General features: G+C 46.0%; 1 protein-coding gene and 1 pseudogene across 1 annotated transcript; both read left to right on the forward strand.

The window, feature by feature from the left end:
- Positions 1 to 728: 728 nt before the first annotated feature.
- Positions 729 to 17460, forward strand: LOC127314253 (uncharacterized; annotated as a pseudogene).
- On the forward strand, positions 15086 to 15825 carry LOC139833841 (uncharacterized). Its single transcript, XM_071824197.1, has 2 exons — positions 15086 to 15456; positions 15537 to 15825. Exons 1-2 carry the CDS (start codon positions 15086 to 15088, stop codon positions 15823 to 15825), a joined length of 660 nt encoding a protein of 219 aa, XP_071680298.1.
- Positions 17461 to 18560: the final 1100 nt, after the last annotated feature.

The raw sequence follows: 18560 nt of genomic DNA on the forward strand, positions 1-18560 counted from the left end.
ACAACCAAGCCTAATGATCCAATTGGTACAAATTAAGTCGCCTTGCCGATAATGAATGTCTCATTGGACATGATGTAGCGCAACAACACTCAAATAGACGTCGTTGGAGGTAGCGACATTAGACAGCAGTTGTGCTCGTCCGAAGAGAGATAGATGGACAAGGTAGTGGGGAGGGCTAAGAGAGAGAGAGACGGTGGTACGAGTGAGAAGGAATTAGAGAGTGAAAGGATGAAAATGAATAATCTGAGAGAGAAGAAAACACATAGGATTTTAGAATCCGGAAAGAATGTTATCAATTATGTTGCGTTATTGAGAAATCAGTTAGTACCCGAAGCATAATAATTAATGGCGAATCACATGTTAGCACATGGACTAAACACTACAACAAAATAATTGTAGCATTGAGATCATATTTAGTTTCTCTTGCTATATAGAGCTTGCCGCCCCCTTCCCCCAAGCTCCTATATTTTATCATATCTCTAACCACACCCTCATGACCATATGTGTACTAGACATTGTTGACTTCTTTTGTTTCCCTCCCAAGATAAATAGGTTCTTAGATGCTAAGGCTTTGACAAACAACAGGGAATCAAGGCTAACGTGGCTAAGTAATTGAATATATTGAGTTTCTGCAAATTAAACTTAGATTTGAGCTAGTATTGATTTCCAATTAGTTTTCATAAAACAGGGACTAACGTCTCTCTCTGTCTCTGACAATTACTCTTCTCTCTGTCCTCTCTGTGATTTCACCAACCAAAAAAGAAGGGAAACAGAAGGGTCGGGTACTTGGAAGAAACCAAACAAAAGAACCCGAGAAAAGGCCATCACTGGGGGAGAGAGAGGGAGATCTGCGGGGCGACGCGTCGCGGTTTTCCGGCGGCCAAGGTTCGATTTTGATCCCAACCCCGGATTCCCCACCCCGATTCGTCCCCGCCCAACTCGGACTGGTTTCTGCCAAGTCTTTGGAGTAGGGTTTCTTGCCGGAATCGCAGTCCCCTCCATGGGATGCGTCAGTTCCAAGCAATTCCACGGCGGCGACGAGCACGGCGGCGAGGGGAAGCCTCGCCGCCGCCCATCGAGCAACTCTCTGAGGCGCCTGGTTAGTTACAACTCCAGCAAGAGGCATGAGGACTTGGAGGAGGAGGACGAAGAAGGCGGGGTTGTGGCGGCCACGTCCTCCAGTGCCGGACTTCGCGTTGGGAAAGATGCGAGTACGGCGAGGCTGATTCGGAAGCCTCCGGTGGCGCCGGTAGTGGTCGATGCAGTGGTGGCACTGCCGGAGGAGGCGGCCGCGGTGGCGGCCGGCGTGGTCGATGTGGAGAGGGCAGTTGCTGCGCCTGCGAACCGCAGGCGTGTTCCTAATGGTGTGCCGGCAGAGCAAGAACCAAGGAGTGGTGGCATCAGGAGTGAGGCGAAGCCGAGGATCACAGATGTGCCGAACGGATTGGTGGCGGAGCATGTGGCGGCTGGCTGGCCGAGGTGGCTCACGGAGGTGGCCACGGAGGCGGTCCGTGGGTGGCAGCCTCGCAAGGCAGAGTCCTTTGAGAAGTTGGACAAGGTTCGTTTTCTCCTTACAACAAATTTATCATCTTCTTTCTGTTTGTTGTTCAAGACCACTCCCATTAGCCATCTATGTTCTGGACCATGCTTATGTGTGATTTAGTGTAAGTGTTTCAAAGTACTTTGAACTTCTTCTTATGACATAGGATATTCTAGTCAGATGCAAAAGTAAACACATTTGTTGAACTCATTCAAGATGTCATATGGTGCAGTTATACAATGAAGCAATCTGATTGATTAGAATTGAAGTTGAAACTACCACTGACTGCTGATTCTGTGCCACAACAACTTTTCTCACCCCCGCCTTTTAAATGTTTCAGATAGGGCAAGGTACCTACAGTAGCGTTTACAAAGCACGTGATCTCGAGAATGGAAAAATTGTGGCGCTTAAGAAAGTCCGGTTTGCCAATATGGATCCTGAGAGTGTTCGATTTATGGCAAGGGAAATTCACATCCTGAGAAGACTTGATCATCCAAATGTTATTAAGCTTGAAGGTTTGGTGACGTCACGCATGTCTAGTAGCTTGTATCTTGTATTCGAATACATGGAGCACGATCTTGCGGGTCTTGCAGCTACACCTGGCCTAAAATTCACAGAGGCTCAGGTTTTCATTCTAGACATTTTCTTTGATGTTCATTTTAATTTGTTTTTATCGTGGCTTCAATTTTCATGCCATGCTGACTTTGGAAAATGGCAACTGCAGGTCAAGTGTTACATGAAGCAGCTACTCTCTGGACTTGAGCACTGTCATAATCGTGGTGTTCTGCATCGGGATATAAAGGGTGCTAATCTTCTGCTTGACAATAATGGTGCCCTCAAAATAGCAGATTTTGGTCTAGCTACATTCTTTAATCCGAACCAAAAGCAGAATTTGACAAGTCGTGTTGTAACTTTATGGTACCGGCCTCCGGAACTTTTGCTGGGTGCTACTAACTATGGTGCCACTGTTGATCTCTGGAGTGCTGGTTGCATCCTTGCAGAGTTACTGTCAGGGAAGCCTATCATGCCAGGACGAACTGAGGTACTGTTTGACTACTAATCTAGTCATACCTTGCTCAAACTCAAGACTGTTGCTACTTTGGACTAATTCTACTTTTTTACTTATGTTAGTCTCGGATGATTCTGTGAATCTATTTATGAAACTTACAATCAAAATTTATTTTTCATATCTGAAATCTTTCAGGTGGAACAGTTGCACAAAATATTCAAGCTTTGTGGTTCACCATCAGAGGAGTTCTGGGCTAATTTGAAGTTGTCGCGTGCTACCATCTTCAAGCCACAACATCCGTATCGTCGTTGTGTGAATGATGTGTATAAGGATTTCCCTCCTTCATCTTTGGCACTTCTGGACCGTTTACTTGCTGTAGAACCTGATAATAGGGGTACTTCTGCTTCTGCCCTTGAAAGCGAAGTAAGTTCTGGCCGCTGTTTCATTTATTGATTTGTATGGCTGGTGTATTGTCTGACCTGTAGAGAATCTGTGGCCTTTCAAACATGTAGATATGTATACAGTATTAACTAGTACAACCTCGTACCTGCATGCATTTGACCCTGACTCTTTGGGGCTGCTCACTTTTGCCACTACCTTGTTAGATGTATTTATGCATTTATCATCCCAGCCCTGTTCCCGTCCGGTTGACTATGGTGAGCACCTTTGGACAGTTCCACGTGTCATATTTTAACAAAAAAAAAGACTAATCTGCTTTCTTCTTCCTCCTGGCTTCTTCATCCTTGATCGTCTCTCCCATCAGCCTAGATGCAGTAGTGAACCTCCCTTGCTACATGCTGTATGTGCCCCACCTCCCCTACTGCAGCACCATTTGACAAATGTCAAGAACACATGTCATGACATGTAAGTTGCATGCCAGTTAGAAGCCATATTGAGCAGAGTTAATCACAAGCAACCAGTTTCATATCTGAACAGAACAAATGGCCAGAACCTGGTTTCTCTTCCCTGTGTACAACCAACCAGTAAAGCAGATAGTGCATAGACTCAAGTCTGCTTCTAGCACTCGTCCTCCTCTGTGTGAGCTGCCGCCTCTAAGTCCACCTTGTTGTCCTGGATGCCACGGTCAGAACAGCAGCCTTAACACCAATGCAAGCTTCGTCGCAGTAGAGCTCCCAATTGCCGTTGCTCACAGGGATGAGGTTCAGCACTCAGCTCGAGTCTCGAGTTGGAGGCCACCTGGATATGGCCAACTATTCCCTCCATGCCATTGGGTGCTTCGGTTGGCAACAAAACAAGAGCAGAGTGAGATGGTGAAGAGATATTAGCCCCAAGACAAGGTCGAGGTTGCAGGGAGAGGGGGATGGGACTGCCAGATCTGTTTTATGGAAGATGCATCTTACAGAATGCCCAGGGGCTTCCTTAAAAAAATGCCTAGGGGCATTTTGGTCCTTCTACATCTCACTAACTGCAAGGTGGACGAAAATGGACTAGAGCAGAAAATTCATGAATAAGGTTAACAGAAGATTGGCAAAAGTGAGCAGCTGTAAAGATCAACGGCAGGATACAAGTGTAGAGTTGCACTAGTGCCAAAAGCGTAAAAATTCCCTAAAATTATGATTTAGGTGTTATTTTCTACCCATATTTTGTGAATTTCATGACACTGCTTTTTAAAAAGTGAGCAATATCTTTTGATCTTGATATAAAGACTTAAGAGATGCAATTTCTAATTTACCCCTTTCCAATCTATGGATTAATTGATAACAGATTTGGTCATCTCTGTATCTGAAGTTACCCTCCTTAACTTCTGGTTTATAATTTGTACATGCACTTTATACCACAGTTCTTCACAACGAAGCCTTATGCCTGTGATCCATCGAGTCTACCAAAATATCCTCCAAGCAAGGAATATGATGCTAAGCTTCGAGATGAAGAAGCTAGGAGGTAAAATTACGTGTAAAACCTAAGGCGAAAACTACGGAATCTTCAATATTGACCACGGAATTATTGTTGTCAATCTTTTTTTGCTGGACATTTCTGTATTTGAGCTAATCATGTATTTTGTCGACAGACAAAGAGCAGCTGCGGCCAAAGGGCATGATTCTGAAACTGGACGGAGGAAGCAACTTGCAGCAGCAAATGGCAATAATGAATTGCAGGTATTGCCAAATTAAATCCGATCTTAAGTATGGTAATAATGAATTACCATAATCAAGCTAAAATATCAGTATATGCAGCCTTTTGAAACCCTGGTGGAAAAATGTCATTCAATACCATACGCTAGCAGTTCAGTGATCCAATATATACATGACTCACTATAAGTGGCACTTCATACCAGAGTAGGAGAACTTTTTTCTGGAAGTATGCGATGCAATGCAATTGCTTCTTGATTTGTTTGGAAGTTAATTTATGCAATTGTTTTATCGTAACCATGCAGTAATTCATCTGCGTAATACACATGCACTGTTTCAACTCCAGAAGCACATTAACTGTGTATACTCCAGTAGCAATTAATTCTGCCATACTGTTAAATATAAACACTAGGCATTTGTTATAACTCAAAAGTCTCCTGTTTCATGGCTTTCCAGCAACGACGAATTCAGGCTAATCCAAAAGGCAGTAGTAATAAGTTTACTCCAAAGGAGGATGCTGTTACTGGCTTTGCAATGGAACCTCCGGGAGGACCTGCAGACAATGGTCAACCTCGTCGCATTCCTTTGACGAATGCTGGTCGTTCATCCTCCACTTTGGGCCGTTCAAGTGGAGCGGATCCGCAGAGGTTTTACACCTCCCAGATTGCTGCTGCCGAGATGTCTAACCCATCTGCTGCCGCTGGGCAGCGAGGCAATAATGCTAAGCTGTCTAACCTTGGGGACAGTGCCAGGAAACAGTATTTAAGAGAGCACCGATCGAGTTCAAGATACAGTCAACTCAGTGCTGCTGACCCATCTGACAAACCCAAATGGTCGCAAACACATCAATTCCAAGAAAGGCCATCATCTTCGCATCGGAAGGATGACGTGGTTGCAGATAAAGAGCCTACAGTGGTAAGTTATTTAGTTGTTCTAATAAGCTTCAGTTGGTTTTAACTCGTAGCATTCATAAGTAGCAAAGCATGACCCATATTTTTTTAGCCTTTATTTAAGAGACGTGATACACTTTTTTGTCTGAAAATCTGCACTATAGCATTTCGGGTGGCTAGATGTTACGTGTATATTTTCACAAGATGATTGGTTGTTGCTCCCAGATAGGCAGCGTGTAATTCAGTTAAAATCAATTATTTCTAAGTTTGACCAAACATATAGAAGGAAACATCAACAACTACAATATTGAACGAATACATTAGGAAAATTAGCTTGTGATGATGGATCTATTGACATTCTTATTTTTGTGTACATACTTGGCCAAACTTAGAAAGTATTGACTTTTCGACACAAATTTTGCGCCACCTATTTAGGGACGGAGAGAGTAGGTTCTTTTCTTGGTTTCTCATGTTCTAACTTACTTTCGGACTTGAGATCACAGTTTGGTTTTGTCTTGTAAGATACTTTTTTTGAGGGTACGTCTTGTAAGATACTTCAAATGGAAAGGATCCTGGATGGTCTGGCTTTTGTTTCAGTGATATGCTAATAAATTCTCCACTATATATATTCAGGCGAATGGCGCTAGGAAGAACAGAATCCAGTACTCTGGACCATTGATGCCTCCCGGGGTAAACATGGAAGAGATACTTAAAGAGCACGAGCGGCAGATCCAGCAAGCCGTACGAAGGGCCCGTCTCGACAAGGGGAAGGGCAAGCACGCCGAGAGAGACCAGTCGGAGTCGCTGCTGTACGCTGGCCAGAATGGCAGGTCGTAGCGCGGTGGAGTTGCTCGACTTTGTATTCTTGGACGGTGACCCCTGCCTGCTTCGGCACTCGAATGATGGAAAGTAGTGTATGATCCCCTTATTCTTTTCGCCCCCCCTCGGTGTGAGAGGTTTGTTCTGCCAGGCAGCTCCCACACCATTGCCGTGGTGGTCCGCGGTTCGGTGGTTCCTGGCAGGAAAAGGAAGGCCTGCTCCTGTAGAGATTTTCGCAAAGTTTAGCAAGAAAGATACTCGCTGGTAAATTTGTTGCCCCACAGTCTCGTCACCAATTGTATATCTCGAGAGTGTACCCCTCTTTTGAGGATTGATGATTCTTACACCTGTTTTGGTAGGTGCCAAGAGAAATATAATCAAATTATACATCTGTCGTGTCATTTCTGCCTACCTCTCATTTTTCTGACACTCCAAACACGATGTGAATACATACATCCGTTTTCTTTAGGCATGGGCACGAAATTTGCTAGGTGATTCATAGGATAGGAAAATCACAGGAATATAAAAAGTATATGATTGGAATGTTATGGCTACTTGGATTTTATTGGAAGATGAAATTTGTTTGATTGTAGCAAAGGAAATTTTCCATGAGGTATAACCTCATCCTACAAGATTTACACAATAAGATTCTCAGGGCCTGTTTGATTTGTAGGATAGGAAAAATGTTGGAACAGGAAAAATATAAGATTACAATGACATGTTCACTCTTATCGAACCAAATTTTGTTGGAATAAAAAATGCATGACTGGATGTTTGATTTCCTATGAAATCTAGTGCAAAGAAATCTTTAGGAAAAGCTCCTAGGGAGAATAATCTTACATTACAAATCAAACAACCATGACATGAGAATTTTCTATAGAATTCAATCCTACTTGTTTTCTATACGAATCCTATAAATCGAACGTGTTCTCATATAGGATTTGCTTTTGTATAATATATTCCTATGAATCAAATAACACTTGCAGGAAATTTTCCTATAGAATTTAAATTCTACACAATTTTTACAAAATTCCTGCGAATCAAAGGAGTCCTTAGTTTTACAACGATGGATCGTTCCAAGAAGCCCCGGGCTTCCCGGTGTGAGTCAATATCATCACCTTTAAAATGGACTCCGCCGCCGCCCGACACTATCTTGATGAATGTAAACATCGCTATTTTTGCATCATCTCGACGTATGGGTATTGGTGCTGTGATCCTGGACCATCAAGGAGAATGTTTGGCAGACTTCAGTGATCATCTCCTAGAGGCCACGACACCAGAGTTGGCGGATGCGCTAGCCATCAGGCGAGCAGTCTCTTTTTTTGCACACTTAGGGTAACAGGTTTCTAATTGTGGCATCCAATTGTTTGTCCCTGATCCATAGGCTTAATGATCCAGCGATGGATCGATCGGGCCTAGGTGCAGTAGTCGCAGATATCAAATTGATGGTGACATTCTTTCAGTATTGCAGCTTCAAGCACATTTTCCGTGGTTTGAATAGTGCGGCTCATCAGTTAGCTTGTTCCAGTAAACTATTTAGTGTTTCTAGTTTTCATGGTGTTGTTCGGGAGTTTATCCGGCAATCTTTAGGTGCTGACATGTTAAAGTTTGATGAATAAAGAGCGCGCTTTTTCCCTCAAAAAAAAAAAAGGACTTGGTTTCTTGTAGACAGGGTAAACCCTGGACTGGAACGCGTTTGCGGCGAAACATTGGCGCGCCCAGACGCCGACAAGTATCTCCCCACCACCACCAGCTTCGCCGCCGCCGCCGCGGTGTGATGCGACGGCGAAGGCGGCGGCCGTTTGATGCGCCCACCTCCCACCAACGCCGCCGCCGTCTCGCTCTCCAAGCAGCAGCTCCTCCGCATCCGCCGCTGCATCCCACCCGTTTGGAGAAATGCCGCGCCTGCCCAGGAACCGCCGCCGCCGCCGACCGTCTCATCCTTCTCCCCGGCCTCCACCCTCTCGTCCATCCTCTACTCCTGCACCGCGCGTCGCGCGCTCCGCCCGGGAGAGCAGGTCCACGCGCGCGCCGTCACGCTCGGCCTGGGCGCGCACCCTTCCGTCCTCCCCAAGCTCGCCTCCTTCTACATCGCCCTAGCCGACCTCCCGGCCGCGCGCGCCGCCATCGAGCGGGCGGCCGGGAAGGCGCGGGCGTTCCCCTGGAACCTGCTCATCTGGAGCTACGCCGGCGACGGGCGGTGGAACGACGTGATCCTAGCTTATAACAGGATGATAGCACTGGGCGTGGGCGCCGACAGGTTCACGTATCCGTCTGTCCTGCGTGCTTGCGGCGAGCTCCGGGAGGTCACCGTCGGACGCCAGATTAATCGGCGTATCCGGAGGAGGAGCAGACACGATCTGGACATGTATGTCTGGAACGCTTTGGTGGGGATGTATGCCAAGTGCGGCGAGCTGGGGGATGCGCAGAGGGTGTTCGACGAGATGTCCGTGAGGGACGTTGTTAGCTGGAACACGATGGTCTCTGGCTACGCGTCGGCGGGGATGTGGGGCAAGGCGTTCGAGCTGCTTCAGCGGGTTCCTGGGGCAAACGTTGTGACGTGGAATGCGGTTGCGGCAGGGAATTTGAAAGCTGGGAACTATGATGAAGTGATCAGGTTGCTGTCTCAGATGAGGAATGGCCATGGGCCAGGTGTGGACTCTGTGAGCTTGCTGATTGGCCTCAAAGCATGTGGTAGGAGTGGGTATCTGAGGGTTGGCAGGGAGTTGCATGGGGTGGCCGTCCGTCTGTACTTCGATAGGCTCAAGTGTGTGGTGAACTCACTGGTCACATTGTATTCAAGATGCGGGATGATGAGCTGCGCTGAACTTCTCTTTAGAATGTGCTCAGTTGGGAGCGTCGCAGCTTGGAATTCACTGTTAGCAGGGTTTGCATTCATGGACCAGGTCGAGGAAGCTTCCTTGCTCTTCAGAGAGATGATTAGCTCAGGTGTCTGTCCAAATGACGTTAGTATGCTAACAATGCTCTCCCTTGCTGCACGGTTTGGACACCTCTGTCATGGAAGGGAGCTGCACTGCTACATCCTTAGACATGGACTGGGTGGTTCTAGATTATTGCAAAACTCACTTGTCGACATGTACTCAAAGTCTAGACGCATGAGAGCTTCTCGGATAATATTTGATCAGATGGAATATCGAGACCAGCATGCCTACACTTCATTGATTTTGGGGTATGGAATGCAAAGAGAGGGCAGTGTATCATTGAAGCTCTTTGATGAAATGATTGCCAACAATATAGAACCAGACCATGTGACCATGGTCGCTGTTCTTTCAGCTTGTAGCCACTCTGGCCTGGTCACTCAAGGGCAGCTACTATTTGCCAAGATGTATGCTGTATTTGGCACTGCACCAAGAGTGGAACATTTTTCTTGCATGGTTGATCTGTACTGCCGTGAAGGTTTGCTGAAGATGGCTGAGGAGATGATCGACAAGATGCCATTCCAGCCAACTGCTGCAATGTTAGCGACTCTTGTCGAAGCTTGCCTGATCCATGGTAATACAGAAATTGGGGAACAAGCTGCAAAGAAGCTGCTGGCAATGAGGACAAACAATCCTGGTCACTACAAACTGATCTCAAACATGTATATATCAGCAAAATGTTGGCCAGAGCTAGCTAAAGTTAGATCGTTGATGAGTTCGATGGAGTTAACTATGATTCCAAGCCATTCTTTGCTAGAATCATATCATGACGTGTGCTTACTTGAGCAAGGCGATTTCTTTAATCATGGTGCAACTTGTTACTTGTCTGACCGCATAACAGATACCGATTCATCTAGTAGTGAGGAAGTGAAATGTAGTGAAGCTTTTGGTGGATAATAGCAAAGTTGGAGTGCGCTAGGTTTCTTGGACCATTTTATTTGTAAGGCCAGAGGTTTCCAGAGGTAATTAAGAGTTGTTTCTTGGAGTACAAACTGATACTACCTCACTGATAACAATGCATAGCATAGGTTCATTTTTCTGTATGCATGCTCAAGTTGAACTCTAGATGGAAATTATTTTTACACGCCATCTTAACATGCCAGCTATTTCTCCATCCTTTGTTTTCCAGCTTTGAAGCTCCAAAATTGTCTCATATTTGGAAAGTTTTGACTCCCTTGTACACACTGATTACAACGCATCTGCCTGTACCTCCTTTCTGGCTCTTGAGGCCAGTTCAAGATTTTGTCCATCCAGGGTGAATTGAGTACGGACTAGGAGTTGTCATACTACTCCCGTGGCGAGCAAATCATACCAATTTCCTGACCACCCAGGAAGCTGAAGTATTTGTACCAGGTGTGTTTGGTGAATGCTAGTCACCTCTTTCCGGAACTGCTAGACAAGGAGCTTGTCCATATGTTCTCATGGACTCCTTGCATCTCTGTTGTTATTTTTGTGAGGTACTTGTACCTGCATGTTTTTAACTTCTGAAATTGTTCATTTTCGAAACCATGCAGGAGACCTTCACAGGTATATAATTAGAAAGAAAAGGAGTTTTACATGCCACGACGCATACGACCCAAAACAATAACCGAGTAAAATACAAAAGCAGAAGCTTGCGACAAGCCTGGCAAGCCAAAGAAAGACCCGGCATTTTGGAGGCGCCCTGGATTACCAGCCTGAGCACTTTGAAATGCGATCACAGTCCACAGGGGTGAAGAAAGTGCTGTCTGCAGATATATATGCATATAATCCAGATGCTTCCATTTTCCATGACCATTTGTGTGGATCTCCTGGTGAGAGAACCATTTCTGTACTGGCTTCCCAAATGTCCAGAACTTGAAGGAAGGGTGTTATCCTAAGGATCGGTTTATATCTCTGATTCATCTACTTTCGTTTGGATCCACGGCTACAGGTTTTATCATGCTACTGTCAACCAGAATTGAGTTGAAAATCTCTGATTCTAAGTTTGACCATCTCTCTCTCTCTAGTACAAATGACACACATTTTGGTGCTTGTTTGAGGGAAAAAAAGTTTGACCAAGTATATATACAAAGATATGAATATCTACAATACTAAATCAATATCAATAGATCAACCATAAGATATGTTTTCACAGTGTATTTATTCAGTATTGTAGTTGCTGATACGGCCTTCTATATGTTTGGTCAAACTTAGTAAACTTTGACTTTGGCTAAATTCATACGACATGTATTTGTGGATGGAGGGAATATCTGATAGAAGAGTTGGTCAAACTGCTGCAATGTTGGTCAAACTGGGGAACAGGGCGCAAAGAAGCTGCTAGCAATGAGGACAAGCAATCCTGGTCATACAAACTGATCTCAAAAATGTATATATCAGCAAAATGTTGGCCAGAGCTAGCAAAAGCTAGATCGTTGATGAGTATGATGGAGTTAACTATAATTCCAAGTCATTCTTTGCTAGAACCAGAATATGATGTATGATTACTTGAGCAAGATGGTTTCTTAAATCTTGCTGCACATTGTGACTTGTCTGATCACATAACAGATACTGATCATCTGGTACTGAAGAAGTGAAACGCAGTGAAGCTTTCGGTCGATAATAGTAGGTTCTTCCCGGACCATTGTTTGTTAAGGTCAATCGTTTCCAGAGGTAACATATTGGCTTCTAAGCTTTCAAAAAAAAAACATATTGGCTTCTAATATTTGTTCAGCATGATGGTACTTAATGAACTTAATTTTCAAACTGATACTATACCACATCTTACAACATAGGATATGTTTTGATTGTATGCTAACTTTCAACCACTGGCTGGAAATTATTTTTACAAGCCGTATTAACAAGTCCCATATTCGCCGGTCTCTTTTTCCCAGCTTGAGTGGACTCCCTTATTTGGGGAGTGAACTGCAAAGAATCTCATGACAATGAGGACAAGCAATCGTGGTCACCGAAAATTGACCTCAAACATGGATATATCAGCAAAGTGTTGGCCAGGAGGACTAGCTAAAGTTAGATCATTAATCAGCAAGATGGAGCTAATTATGGTCCCAGGCCATTCCTTGCTAGAACCAGGATGTCAGAATATGACATATGCCTAGTTGAGCAAGACGATTGCTAAAGCCTAGTGCACATTGGGGCTTGTTTGACTGCATGACAGATACTGATTCCTCTAGTGGAGAGGAAATGAAGAGTGGTGAAGCTTTTTTCACGTAATAGTAAAGCTGGAATGTGGTAGGCTGATAGATCCTTCTCAGACCATGCTGTTAACTTGTGAAAGTTTTTGCCATGGTATGGTTTCTTCACAGGCTTCAGTCACCCTGGAAGAATGTTATGAAATGTAAGCCATGCTTGTGATTTAAGAGTTGGTTAAGCTGCAGTCGATGGTGTTATATTTGGGAGGGAGGATGGTTGGAAGTTCACATGCACGGCTGATCCCTTGTCATTTACTTCAAAGCATATCACATCACTCGAAGAAAGATGATGGTTCTGGTTTGGAGAGGTCTGTCCTTGAGACTTGCACATCAGCATCATTTGATGATGTAGGGAGAAGCATAATATGTTGACAGTAGTGACAGTTTTTTTAATGATCTAGGCGTCAGTGAACTACAAAAGGTAGTGATTAAGTTCGCTGCAACAGCTAATCTTCAATGTGTTGAGAAAATTTTAGCTGGAGGAGGCAGAGGATCAAGTGGCCTTTGAAGGTCTTGATATTGTGCTGTATGAACTGAAGCAGCAAGGTAAGTGAATCTCTCGTTATTATTGTAGAATAGGAGAAACCATTGAGAATTGTACAGTGATGCTTCCCATCCATTTTTTCTGCAGGTACACACCGTTTGGTTGATCCTTCTTTTTGCCTAAACTGGAGAGGGGCGATCCTTCAGTGAAGGTTAGAAATTTGATGTGGGTTTTACCAGAGCATGTATGAGCGTAATAATACACTGTGAAGACACGGAGTCTGGAATAAAATTGCTGCATTTTCATATGTTCAAACCCACTAACTTAATGTTATTAAACCACTAACTTCTGTGGGAAAACCCAGGTCGGCTTTGCGTGGATGTATTTGTGTACAAGTTCCGGCGTCCGCACACCATCATGCTCATCTGCGAAGTAGTATGTGAAGTTTTCTCCGGCATCTCTGGCCAAAGGAACGGACTTGGAGAAGCTGTTGCTGATGAAGAGCGCCTGGTTCTCGCATCGCCGCCCACCGCCGGCTGCGGGAGCCCACACGCCCGCGTCCATGTCCGCCTCGAGGACCTCGACCTTGGTGTTGAAGGGCCTGCCTCTGGTTAATATATGCTTTGTTCGTTTTACCATGAACAGCTTGCCGTTGGACTCGATAAGGTGCCAATAGTTGCATATGAAGCCTGTTGGCTCTTCGATGAAGATTAAGTCTTCGTTTCCTGGCACCATTTCACAACCATTGTCGCCGCTCGATGTCTCGTTGGTCTCCACCTGTTTGTCCTCCTCCTCCTCCTCCTCCTCCTCCTCATCATCATCATCATCATCATCATCATCATCATCATCATCATCATCATCATCTTGCTTTAACATCCCATTCTCATCCGTTGTCGCCTCCTCGTCATCATCAAGCTCTTCCTTGTCACAGGATGTCTCGCTGTGCTCAAAGTCTTCGTCGTCCTCTTCATCGCTCAGTTCGTCGTTGTACTCTGGCTCTACGTTTTCTAGTGCTTCAACAGCCTCATCATCGTTGCCTAGTTCTTGGTCGTTGTCTTCGTCGATCGGTGGATGCCCGATGACATGTTTGGTGTCGAGAATCATGGGCCAGCCGTCATCATCCTCACCAAGCTCCATCACGACGAGACCCTCGTAGGAGGTGATCCCGTATAGGTTGTCTCCAAGGAACGCGACATCAATGATGCGAGCATACGGCATCTCTTGTGGCTTGGGTACCCAGACGTCCGGCTTCCCAGCGCGGCACAGGATGACCGGGTAGTTCCAGTTGTTGGTCAGGACGGCGACGACATCGTCAGGATTATTGGACCTCATGAGCACCTTGCGGACTTTGAACCACCTTGACGGCTTGACGACGGAGTCCATCCCAGGGAGCGTCAGGGTCGTTCTGGAAAAGGGGTTGTGAAGAAGATAGGTGCGTTTGTGTCCGGCCCCGACAGTGCGGTCAATGGCGAGCCACCCACCGGTGGCGCCGATAGAGCTCGTGTTGTCAGGGAGGGGGAGGCGGTGTAGCCGGCGGTCGGGGAGGGTGACGAAGGAGCCGTCAGCGCGGACGATCCATGGGAGCTGCTGTTCTGGCGGGGGAACATGCTCGCGCACGGCCGACCGCCATGAGCGGCACACGGCTCGGAAGCGCGCGCGGTCGGCGGGATGCGGGAGGAGGGCGATGAACTGGCCTAGCAGATCAAACGGAAGGCCGTCTGACCACCTGTCTGAAGACGGATGCAGGGTTGATGCCATCGATCGAATTAGGGGCTGCTGATCACCTTGGTTCCTAGTAATTCCTATGTTTCAAAATTATAAGATGTTTTGGTGGACTAAAACTTACAAAAACGTCTTACAATATAGATTGGAGGTAGACTTATGGGAATCGATCTGAAAGTTCCGTGATATATTAGAGGCGTGATGCCGTGGGTATAATCAATCAGTTCGAGTCGAAACCGTTCTGGTGGCGTGAGAGTACTGCATCGTCACGTCAAGTGGGTCCTATTAACTTGCATCAGTTTTCGAATGCAATCGTGTAGAGAAATTCTTTGACGTGTTTCCGTGCGTCGAGACCAACACGAGCAGCTGTCTCGCAGAGGGAGTAAGCGGCAAATTTTACACTTGCTGCCCGCAGATAGCCCATGGCGAAGGATGCTTCAAGCGGCGCATTGTCCGGCCCGGCCGTCGTCAAGCGGCGAGCGGACGACTTCCGAGCCTGCGGTCGAGATATTTCACCTGACGGCCTGGGAGCTGGGACCTCAGATGCTCACCGTCGACTGCATCAGAAGGGCGTGCTCTTGCCCAATCCCCCCGCCGGAAACGGAGGCCAGCGGCTCGCCGGGCGCCTCGCGTCGGCCTTTGCGCGCGCGCTGGGGTGCTTCTACCTTTTCGCCGGCCGCCTCGCCATGTCGCTGCGCTGCACCGGCGAAGGCGCTGAGTTCGTCCATGCGGTACCGCCCGGTGTCACCGTGGACGACGTCGCTGTGTCGCTGTACGTTCCTCACGTGGTCTGGTACTCTGGTCCTTCTTCCAGCCCGACGGGCTTGTCGAATGAGCCCCGTCCTCGGAAAATTTCCCATCCTCGCGGCGCAGGTCACCGAGCTCGCCGACGGCGTCTTCCTCTCCACGGCACGTGCTTAGAGGGGTTCTGGAACCCGGCGATGGTGGTGACCGGGAACTCGCCACGGTTCGACGCGTGCGGCAACGATTTTGGGTGGGCCGTGCGGAGCAGTGGTGTGAACAGGTCTACGGGAGGTTGACCGTGTACGACGGGACCGGCGGCCGTGGGAGCACCGGACAGGAGGTGTGCCTCGCGCCGGAGGCGCTCGTGCGGCTTGTTGCAGACGATGAGTTCATCAATCAGGAGTTCAAGACCGACTGATTCGATATTATCCTGGTCACTACAAACTGATCAGTACGATGTGAGTTAACTATGATTCCAAGCCATTCTTTGCTAGAATCATATCATGATGTATGCTTACTTGAGCAAGACGACTTCTTCAATCATGGTGTACGTTGTTACTTGTCTGCCCGCAGATACTGATTCATCTAGTTGTGAGGAAGTGAAATGTAGTGAAGCTTTTGGTGGATAATAACAAAGTTGGAGTGCGCTAGGTTTCTTGGACCATTTTATTTCTAAGGCCAGAGGCTCCCAGAGGTAATTAATAGTTGTTTTTATACTGCATCTATTTTCTGTGATGCGACTTAATGAACTTAATCTACAAACTGATACTACCTCACTGATAACAATTCATAGCGTGGGGTAGTTTTTTTGTATGCATGCTCAAGTTGAACTACTAGCTGGTTTGCACACCATCTTAACATGCCAGCTATTTCTCCATCCTTTGTTTTCCAGCTCGATCTGAAGCTCTAAAGTCATCTCATATTTGGAAGGTTTTGACTCCATTGTACTCACTGCTTACAAAGCATCTGCCGATACTTCCTTTCTGGCTCTTGAGGCAAGTTCAAGATTTTGTCCATCCAGGGTGAATTGAGTGCAAACCAGGAGACTGTCATGGTACCTTGTGGCCAGCAAATCATATCAATTTCTGACCAACCAGGAAACTGAAGTATTTGTACCTAGTGTGTTTGGTGAATGCTAATCACTTCTTTGTTGAACTGCCAGACAAGGAGCTTTGCTTTGCTCGCATGTTCTCATGGACTCTTGTACCTCTATGTTTTTAACTTCTGAAAGTGTTCATTTTCAAGACTATGCAGGAGCTTCACGTGTATATAATTTGAAAGAAAATGAGTTTTACATGCCGCGACCCAAAATAACAACTGAGTAAAATACAAAGGCAGAAGCTTGTGACAAGCCGGGCAAACCAAAGAAAGACCCAGCAGATACTGATGCATATAATCCAGACGCCTCCCATTTTCCATGACCATTTATGTGGATTTCCTGGTGAGAGAACCATTTCTGTAATGGCTTCTCAAATGTCCAGAACTTGAATGAATTCGATGACCATTTGTGTGGATTTCCTGGTGAGAGAACCATTTCTGTAATGGCTTCTCAAATGTCCAGAACTTGAATGAAGGGTGGCATCGTAAGGGAAGTTTTATATCTCTGATTTATCTGCTTTCGTTGGGATCCTCGGCAACAGGTTTTCTCGTGCGACTGTCAACCAGAATTGAGTTGAAAATGTCTGGAGTGATCGCCTGGACAGAAGTTCCATGAAGCTAATTGCCAGTCCAGAAATGAATTTGAAAGCTGCCGCCAAGGCGAACAGGAGTAGCGGCGGGGTTTCTTCACAGGGTTCAGTCACTCTAGAAGTTACACCATGAATTGCACTCATTCCATTCATAAATACATTGCGGATGATTTAGTCAAAAGTCAAGGCTTTCTAAGTTTGACCATAACCTGTAGCTTAGCTGTATAGCTTGTAGCTTCTTTTTTCTCTTTCAGTTTTTTTTTCTGCTGAGCTCGTTGTGAACTCCATGCCATCTTGGCGCCCTCTCTAATACAAATGACACACATTTTGGTGCGTGTTCGGGGGAAAAAAGGTTTGACCAAGTATATAGACAAAAATATGAAGATCGATCTACAATACTAATATTCCCTTCTATATGTTTGGTTAAACTTAGTAAGCTTTGACTTTGGCTAAATTCATATGATGTGTATTTCCTCTACCCAAGCCATGGGGCCCATCTTGAACCTCGTGCATCCTTTCACCTGGGTTTCAACGCCATCCGATGAGTTTACCCTAAAAACGTTCATATATATATATGATGTCATCTGCGGTTTCGCGAAGAGGCGGCCGTTAGCGGAGAATGAAGTTGTGTGAAGATTGAGATAAGAAAGACAGCCGGAGTCGCCCCTCGTTGCTCCTCCGCCTTCATCAATAACGCTATCGGCGGCACCATGATGAAGCATCCTAGAGTGCGGGCGAAGGACGACGTGAAGCGCCCGACGTACCAATGCAGATTCACATGCATATACGTACTAGGAAACTGATCACGCCACATACAACCGCCGCCTTCAGAACAAACCCTAGCCGCATCCACTTAGCCTCCTCCATAGATCGGTTCCCTCTCCTCCGGCCAGCTTCGCCGGCGTCCGGAGGAGTAGGAACCCGATCTATGCGTGGAGTTTTCAATAAAAATAGTGTTGTCCGTAGTTTATGTTAGGATTTTTGCAGCCATCTTCTTGTTGGCTTTTCCTCAATGGAGATGGCATCGTTTGCAATAAGTGATCTTCGGCCTTTCGTTCGACGACGAGATCTTCTTTCCAGCGTCAATTGTCGTGTTGAAATATTACAATTCTCTAGGTATGGGCCTTCAGATTTTGCTTCGCTAGATCGATTTTGGATCTTTTCTCATGGTTGCCGCGAGGAGGATTATCCTAGAAGTTTTTGTCTCGGCTGCTACGTCCTCGACAATGGTGATTTGTACTCTCGGCTCTCTAGCGGCGTCGACTAAGCTGGTCGGTTGTCATTCTCTGAGATACTGGTGTTGGTATTCTTGCCGATGTTAGTTGACTACTTTAATGGTTGTGTGCGTGCACGCAGCCTTGACACTGCGGCTCAAATTAAAATTATGGAAGAACCTTCGTTAGTAATTTACAGGTCTATGTTTAGTTATTATCTTTTAGACTTTACTAGCAAAAATACCCGTGCG

The sequence above is a fragment of the Lolium perenne genome, chromosome 7 (assembly GCF_019359855.2).
Source record: "Lolium perenne isolate Kyuss_39 chromosome 7, Kyuss_2.0, whole genome shotgun sequence".
NCBI lineage: Eukaryota > Viridiplantae > Streptophyta > Magnoliopsida > Poales > Poaceae > Lolium > Lolium perenne.

What these genes read in the sequence shown, in the direction of transcription:
- LOC139833841 (XM_071824197.1), top strand. Translation starts at nt 15,086, where the DNA reads ATGGCGAAGGATGCTTCAAGCGGCGCATTGTCCGGCCCGGCCGTCGTC. An exon ending in TACGTTCCTCACGTGGTCTG is followed by an intron (nt 15,457 to 15,536) that starts GTACTCTGGTCC and finishes CTCGCGGCGCAG; the next exon opens with GTCACCGAGCTCGCCGACGG.